Genomic DNA, 9,400 nt, shown 5'->3' with positions numbered 1-9,400 from the left:
TAACAAATGAATGAAACCGCAATTTTTAACCGACTTCAAAAAAAGGAGGAGGTTCTCAATTCGTCGGAATCTTTTTTTTTTTTTTTTTTTTTTTATGTGTGTTCCCCGATTACTCGAAGACGCCTGGACCGATTTTGAAAATTCTTTTTTTGTTTGAAAGGGTATACTTCAAAGTTGGTCCCATTTAAATTTGGTGAAGATCTGATGAACATCTTCGAAGATAGATACTGGAACTCCTCAACGGATAAGAGTAAATTGCTCGCGATCAGTGTAATAGCTTAGTAAACAGTAGATTTTTAACCAGTCATAGCATAATTCCATGGGACCACTAAAAATTGTGAAATAAAAAATTTTTACAAAAAAAATAAAAACCGACTTCGATACACAAACACTAAAAATTGAAAAATAATTTAATTAATTACCGAATATATTATGTATACAAGAGTTAATATAGTTCCATAATAATATTTTTTGGGGTCGGTGCCAATGAGGTGCCATTGTGGAGTCTCATAAAAATATGAAGTCTAGACGATTCGCGCAGCTAAAGCTAATTGGCACCGGCACCAAAAAATATTATTATGGAACTATATTAACTCTTGTATACATAATATATTCGGTAATTAATTAAATTATTTTTCAATTTTTAGTGTTTGTGTATCGAAGTCGGTTTTTATTTTTTTTGTAAAAAATTTTTTTTTTAAAAAGAATATTAGCAAAGTTCATCATAATGACTAATATTCCCCTTTCCCCTCCAACTAAAGCTTGTGCTAGGAGAAGTGAAGGCAACCTTTCAGAATTCAGTCCGCTCCTATTGAGGTTTAATCTATTGATAGATTGGCAAACCAGCCAATGGATGTTTTGTAAGTTCAGGGTCTAAAGTGCTTCCAAGACGGTCAGGCATGTAAATTTGTTTTGCTTGATCAAGCAAACAGCACTTTTCTCATATCGCGAACACTGTCCGAACGTCGTCGCGTCAAGCAAAAATATAAAAGCACATCAATCACAGTCGCACTTGACTCAAGCAAAAATCTACGTGCTTGACGGTCTCGGAAGCTCTTAATAAATAAGGGGATGAAGTAATAAGTGAAGAATCTTCCATCTAGAGTCGAGCCAGTGCCGTAATTAATAAAACTCAATAATCTATTAGATATTTATTTATTTAAAGAAATCATGGCTTCCACAATAATAATAACGACATATTTTGATTTATTACAGTTAAAATACATTTATTATTCAAGGAAGGCACTGAGTGATAGATTTTAACAAAAAAGACGATTTTAAATACTGAATAAAATTAAAATGCACTAAAAAAATATCATTTTGTACGATTCTTTTTACATCTACAACTTATATTCGGTTTGTTAATAACAAGAAATACTTCACATTATTAATAAATTAAACATTAACAATACAATTAAAAATAAAATGGAAAGTAGAAATTCAAGATAGTGAACATTATTTTATTAAAAAGAATAATAAAATCAACGATTTCTATTATAAAAACAAGGAATCCGTCACTAATATTTTATTAAAATATATGGCATTGCAAAAATTAGAACGAAATTCGTACATTTACATGATCTTATGTTCTTCGGTCTGTCACACGCTTGCAAAATGCAAACGAAATGCTGTTTGTTAGTAACGGATCCATAACTTAATTGCTCCAGTACACATTGACACAATGCATTCGGCGAGTTCCGGCCAATGTGTAAACGCTGTTCGCGAATTGTGCCATGATATGGTTCTGTGCACCTTCGCCGTGCGCTTTTGGGCCAATGTGTACTAGATTTTTCATTATAATTATTCTAATATTTTTAAAATTTATATTTGGCTGTTTTATTATATAAAAATACATCCCAATCCTAACCACTATAACATTTTTCTAACTACTAAAAGTAATTGATAGAAAAAGTCCTATAAAATTAATATCTACCTATCTACTATAAAATTGTCAATGGAATAAAAGCAATAGTACTAATAATTATTATTTATTAAAATACTATTAAACAAATGGAAACGGAAGTAAATACCACCCCAAAATAATAAAGTGGCTAATTCTATTATATACTATCTCTAAACTAAATTTATTGCTCTAACGGACGAAATGAATAAATAATAATCGATCTATTAGTTGTTATTTGTTAAAAATTATGGTTTTTAGGGTTCCGTACCTCAAAAGGAAAAAAGGAACACTTATAGGATCACTTTGTCCGTCTGTCTGTCGAGAAACCTATAACGGGAAGTACCCTCCGTTGACTTAGAATCATGAAATTTGGCAGGTAGGTAGGTCTTAATAACACACCTAAGGGGGAAAATCCGAAAACCGTGAATTTGTGGTTACATCACAAAAATATTATAATGTGTTCATGAACAAATATTAGTATTTTCAAAGTAAGATAACTATACCAAATAGGGTATCATATAAAAGGGCTTTAACTGTACATTCCAAAACAGGTTTTTATTTATTTTTATGTACCTATAATAGTTTTTGATTTATCGTGTAAAATGTCGAAAAAATACGACTGTAGTGCCCTCGGTGCGCAAGTCTGACTCTCACTAGATGGATTTTTTTGGACAAATAACAATGTTGCTACGTAACTTATCAACAGTTTAAAGGTACATAGATTGATTATTAATTTCGGCCGTTAATCTAGTGGTATTCTTTTCCGCAGTTTATGAAAGGAAAAGAATAGCAATAACTTTAGACTTATCCATTTTAGAGAATACAGTGTATAACAGAGTTAGCTACAAAATAATTATTTATTAATACATTTTCTTTATTTATAGGAATACTATAATTTACCCTGTTTAATTCAAGTGGCTTTTACAGTTGTGCATACAAATATAATATTTCACTGACACACATTTGCAGAGCGGACTTTTAGATAACAATAGGCTACTTGACTCATATCTAATTCCGTCCAATAAATGATTATTTATTATAGTATTTTGCTTAAGACAACGAAATATATCAATAACAATTATTAAAAACGCAGGATGGATATATAAATCCAATTTAAAAAAATACAGTTTTTATTTTTATTTGAAACGCAGAAAACGCTGTCAGCCATGATGTGACGTCATTAAATATGTAAACAAAGAAATGTCATCCCTTTGTCACGCGGGGACTAACGTAGTATCCATATATATAAAATTTAGAGTCCTGACTAACTTATATATCAACGCACAGCCTAAACATCTAAACAGCTGGTTCTAGATACATGAAATTTGGTGCGTGTGTTCTTTGTAGGTAAAAAGAAGGTATCCACTAGGAAAGGATTATTTGAAATTCCACCCCTGAGTGGGTTAAATGGAGGTTTGAAATTTATGAAGTCCACGCGGGCGAAGTCACGAGCATAAGCTAGTTTTTATATATTTCTAAAAACTAATAGTAAACGTAAAAAAATATCGTTTTCTCTTTATAAATTGAATAAGTTATTAAGTAAGACTTACAACAAAGTGATCTTTGCAAAAATAAATTTGGGTTGAAGTCGTTAGTCATATAGGATCCCTTTAAGCAAGTCTTTGCGTGTTACGTATATTTATTTCACTGGGCACTCTAATCCACAACTTTCCTGTGGTCTTTATCGATGCGTTTTTTACATTCTCGGATGATACAATAACGATAATTACTATATTTTTCATGTAAACTAGTATAGAAGTCATGTTTATTAAACTTTGGGAGGTTATGCTGTTGTTTACAAATGCATGACGTCAGAGCACAGATAATCTATCGGCCAAACATGGCCGACAGTGTTTTCACGTGGCTAAGAAAAATATATTTTTAAATTAAAGTTTTACGGTTTTTAGGGCGCAAAAAAATATAGTGTTAATTTTTTTGATATAATAGGACAAATATTAACCATTTAAGACCAACTTAAAAAAAGTGTCAAGTAGCCTATTGAAACTAAAATTTATTTTCTTTAGCATATGGTTGAAATTGGATTGATTGAGAACAAAACAAAGGAAGTAATGATTATCACCACTATACTTTACAAATCCAATAACCGACCATCAAAAAGAGTAATTTATTACCTATTTTGAATAAATTATTTGAAAGATTCAATATGGGTTGAATCGTATGCTGAAGTATATAAAGCTGAGTTTCAGTTGTTCTCTAAAAGTCAAACTCCACTTTGCAAGTGTACTCGATTCGACGATTACGCATGGCGTTTTATATTTTCTTGACGCATTCTATTATTGTAATATTTTACTGTAATTTATTGTATTAAATTAAATATTTTTTATTTAATTATCATAAATTAAATATGTGATAAAATTTATTATTTTATGGAATATTGATATTTCAATGATAATACTTTTTGTTTGTTGTGGGGAATATTTAGTATTTACCACTAGATAAAAACATAATATAAGTAAATAACATTTTGACGTGCAAAAACCACAGCCTCACCTTAGAAAATAATTTGGAGATTGTTATTTCACTTAAATAAATACAAAAAATACACTAAAACAGATAATATATTATTTTATATACTTGCAAAATGATATTAGCGTATATTTTAAATATTTAAATCAATACTTTTTGAATAATTTAAATGCATCAACATTTTCTAAAATTAATAAATTGCGTCTATACTAAAAACTATCTTAAACAAAATTTGTTTGGAACTTTTTGCCATACCACTCCCAGGTTAGACCACTTATATCTTAAACTGCATCGTCACTTACCACCAGGTGAGATCACAGTTAAGAACTAACTTATCGTTGAAAAAAAAATTGTGACTCAGATTTGAGACATGCATAAATAAACATTAATACAAAATGTATGGAATAATTTTTTGCTACGCTTTAAGAAATCTCTAAGAAAATACACTATCTTTTTATATATAATATAAAAATGAATCACTAAATGTGTTGCTCATCGCAACTCTCGAGAACAGCTGAACCGATTTCGCTAATTCTTTTTTTATAATATTCCTTGAAGTACGAGGATGGTTCTTACGGAGAGAAAAATTTAAAAAATTTGAATCGACTGTTAGGCAGTACGAAGTTCGCCGGGGCAGCTAGTTTTTTTAAATAAAAATGGCGAGCAAACAAACAGGCAGGGGTCTGATGTTAAGTGATTACCGCCGCCCATGAACATCTGCAGCACCAGAGGAACCGCCTATGCGTTGCTAGCCTTTCAGTAATTTGTTAACCCCATTAATTTAAGATTAACCCCAAGTTGTAATCTAATGGGCACACCGCCGAAGGAAGTTGATTCCACAGTTTGCAAGCTATATTAAGCGATGAATAAAATGCTTGTGCCAAAATAATTTCAAAGCAAACAATTTACAAAAATTTCACAAATAAAAGTATAATAATATAAATATAAATAAAGGTATAAAAATAAAATAATAATATTTTATCATACACATAGGTACGTAACTACGTACGAATAAATAAATAAATAAAATATTAATAAAAACATCTAAAAAAACATTTGACGGTCAATGGACGTTCAAAATAAAAATAAAATATCAAAAAAAAAAATTAAGTCACACATTCACGTAACCTTTTTTTTCAATTGTCTATTGATGGCAATTTTGTTGTAAAACTTAAAATATTGTCGTCTTTTTCCACAGGATACAATATGAAAAAGACAGCACTACATTCAGTCCAACTTAATGAAGTGTTGTCTTTTTCATAATGTATACTGTGGAAAGGGAAGACATTATTTTAAGTTTTGACAAGACGTAATCAGCCCTGACAATTTTAATATTACGACCGGTTCACATTACTCCAGTAGTATTCCAGTTCAGAGCTGGTAATGAGTTACGGCAGTAAGCTTTTCTGGGTTGGCAATCTTTTTATTTATTTATTTATTCATCATAGGCAAACGCTTGACCACAATCACACCTGGTGGAAAGTGATGATGTGGCCTAAGACAGGACGGGTTTACCTATAAAATGTCAATTCACTCTTGTTTTAAATCCAAATTAAATCTACTTTTCAACCCAGTGCACTCAAATCAGCGAGAACGAAACAGTCAATATGTGCGTATTGACTATTTAGCTCTCTTTTTAGTATCGTTTCTCTGCGCGATTCATAAAGTGCGTCACTCAATCCTTACTAATTTTACTAATACGAAATTACTATTTTATATGCTTTATAAAACTTCAAAATTAGCTCCATCGTCTTGGAGATGGACGGATCAGTTCTTACCCCGGGACAACAATTATCCTCATAAGTTTTTTTTGTAAACGTAATCCACGCGGATTATGAGTTGTGTGTTGATATAATGTCATTCAAGTCCAGTACATAAATGAACTTACTCGATCCAGCAACTGGAATAATGTGAACTGGCCATAAAACACATTAACGATCGAATTTACACTTATATTAATGTTAAAAATTGCTTCCTGTCCATTTGATATTAAATATTAATTTAAGGCCCAAGACACGGGTCTGCCCGTGAAATTCAAGTTTAATTTGGTTTTTCACAATTTGTAAACTAATGCGACAAAGTAGACTTATGGCATTCAAATTTCGCCCCTAGCAATATCATCTTCACAGGTTTATATAAAAATCTTTACTTGAAAGTGATGAAATAATGACTAATTTGTGAGTGGCTCACGTCAAACTAATTATTTTGACTAATTTCTTAAACTAGACACTTTTAAGTAAAGATTTTTATATAGGTAAGCCTGTGAAGATGATACTGCTGGGGGCTCAATTTGAATGCCATAAGCCTACTTTGTCGTATTAGTTTACAAATTGCGAAAAACCAAATTAAATTTTAATTTCGCGGGCAGACCGTGTCTTCCCTTCGGCCTTAAGGCTTATTTATATTTTTTGGTGTCATTTATCTTACAATTTGGATGACGGCACTACGTCACGCCACCAGGGAGTCCTCTCGAAAACGCCTGGCTGACTGAAGAACGCCTTTTGGAGATTCTGGTACAGCTGTGATACAGACAAATAACAACTTTAGCACAATAGATAATATTTCTGGTAGCAAATATTTCTGGTAAAATATATGCTTATTTGCGGAAATGTGCAACAACCTTAAGTTTATTTGAGCTCCGTTTAGTGGATAGGCACCCTAAAACTCTAGTTTCCTAGGTTAGCGGTTGTTATAATGATGTCGAATTATGTTACTGAAATATTGTCTATTTTTCCCATTCACTATAGATAGGCGCACGCTTGACCACGATTACACCTGATGGGAAGTGATGATGTGGCGTTTGCTTAGAAGGCCTATTCACACGTTTTAAAGATATCCGGATTATGATTAGGAAACACTGATCTCTGAAGAGTATTCCAAACCCTAACCATGTGTATTAGGAATGATGAGGCAAAGCAAGGAATAATATTTTTTTTAGGGTTCCGTACCTCGAAAAGAAAAAAGGAACTCTTATAGGATCACTTCGTTGACTGTCTGTCAAGAAACCTATAGGGTACTTACCGTTAACCTAGAATTATAAAATTTGTCAGGTAGCAATGTCTTATAGCTCAAGTAAACAGAAATCCGAAAACCGTGTATTTGTGGTTCCATCACAAAAAAAATCATGTTCCTGAAATAATTAGTTTACTAAATCATACCAAGAGGGTCTGTCCAGGATTAACATTGACAGACAGACAGACAGACAGACGGACAACGAAGTGATCTTTTAATGGTTCCTTTTTTTCCCTGGAGATAGGGAACCTTAAAAACCTTTTAAACATACCTTTCCATCGCTCTTCGCTAGCACGGAGTTCAGGACAAAATCCGTTGGCGACAGAGCGTCCGCTACACTGACGATTTCGTTTTTCACCTCCCCACATAGTTCCAACACTGAGTCTCTCACTAATCTCGCACAATCCTCCCCTTTCGCGAACCCCCCTTGGTACAACTCCACTAAATTCTCATCCAACGACCACAGACCGTACAAACAAAACAGCTTCATCAACATAGGCTGTAACTCCCGTTCTTTCTTATCTATGGTTTCCAAACAGAATACCAGTGCTAAGTATTCAGCATAAACTTTGGTCAAAGTCTTCCATCTGTAGACTTGGGCTTTGGTTCTCGCTTGCACCTTCGTGAGACCTTGTGAAAGGTTTGCTTCGTTCTTTTCGTGGGTGTATTTCAAAAGCCAGCATATTAGCCATTTATACGTGGCAATTATAACTGGAAAGAGAAAGAAAACAAACGGGTAAATAAATAGATTAAAAGGCGTTTGTCTCACTCTTGCTAAGTAGGCATGGCACATGCCAAAGCAAGACAAAACATTTTTGACACATGCATTTGTACGAAACGACGACCAACGTCATTATAACAAATTCTTTGACATCCAAAGTTGTCATGTCTCCTGAACTTTGGGTTCAATGTAATTAAACACAACTTTTATCACCCCAATTAACTGAAAGCCTAAAGTTATCGTTCGTAAGCCCTTTAGGAAAGCCACAGTGCCCAGCGACGAGTAGAGCGTGTTGCCCGCTAAAACAGTTCCATACTGTCGTTGTTGCCTTTACATTATGTACCTTTAGCCATAGCTTGCATCCTTAGGAATATCAGAATGTCCCTAGGAATGTCAGACATCAGAAGTGGCACATCAAAACTGTTTATACCATGACAAATTAGAGAGTTTCCCTTTTAGATTGAATCGTCACTTACCATCACATATGACATTGTTGAAAAATTCTGCTACATAGTCAATTTATTTGTCTTCTGCAATCTGTTCAGGGTATTCACGTGCCTTACAATATCCTACAGCTTCTATCTTACTTGTTCTTTTTTCTGTGTTGAACGTAAACTGTTCCCATTCATTAATTTAATGACGAATAAAAAATACTTACATTGTGGATTTTTCAGCTCCTTCGTACTGGTACAACTGAAGGTCCTGTCCTTTATCGTCCGCAAGTCCTTTAGGAAGGCCACAGTGCCCAGCGGCGAGTCGACCGCATTGCCCGCTAAAGCGGCTTCATACTGCCGCAGCAGCCAGTTGCCGGCCTGCTGCGATAGGACGTTGTTGTCGCCTTCATATGTCACTGTTGGCTCGTGGTTGCTTCTTATGTCACCTAGATTTGCACACTGAAAAAAGGATTACTTTAATTTACAAAAAAATCAAATTTCAATGAGCTTTTAAATGCTTGGGATTTCTTTTTTTTTTGCGGAAAAGTTAACGGAAGTTCTCATATTGCTGGACTAAAGGATTCTCGAATAGTCTAAACAGAATACAATTTATATTACGGTGTTTTTCTAAAGTTATCTGGGAACAAACTTCGGGTGTTCGAACGATCGCGACCCATTTTTTTGGTAAAGTAAGAGCACGCCTTTAGGGTGGCTTTGGTTTTCATTTAAACATCTGTCCAAGTAATAGGGATTTCTATCCCATGAAGTTTTGCTTTGTTTATGCACACTAATACATAAATGAACGCTTATCGAAACACTCACAACCACAATCAAGGCTGAGTG

General features: G+C 33.4%; 1 protein-coding gene across 2 annotated transcripts in view; it reads right to left on the bottom strand.

Annotated features, from left to right (window-relative positions):
- Positions 1 to 1,356: 1,356 nt before the first annotated feature.
- The window catches only part of LOC117996675 (peroxisomal acyl-coenzyme A oxidase 3), a 28,483-nt gene continuing 20,439 nt past the window's right edge, over positions 1,357 to 9,400 (bottom strand). For both annotated transcript variants that reach the window (XM_069509716.1, XM_069509715.1), the window contains exons 11-13: positions 8,782 to 9,016; positions 7,674 to 8,113; positions 1,357 to 6,909 (exon numbers count right to left, since the gene is read on the bottom strand). In XM_069509716.1, coding sequence (XP_069365817.1) covers positions 6,814 to 6,909; positions 7,674 to 8,113; positions 8,782 to 9,016 — 771 coding nt within the window. In that variant the 3' untranslated portion in view covers positions 1,357 to 6,813. The remainder of the gene's footprint in view (positions 6,910 to 7,673; positions 8,114 to 8,781; positions 9,017 to 9,400) is intronic.

Source organism: Maniola hyperantus, chromosome 3, assembly GCF_902806685.2.
Source record: "Maniola hyperantus chromosome 3, iAphHyp1.2, whole genome shotgun sequence".
NCBI lineage: Eukaryota > Metazoa > Arthropoda > Insecta > Lepidoptera > Nymphalidae > Maniola > Maniola hyperantus.
This window is presented reverse-complemented; position numbering and strand designations above follow the sequence as displayed.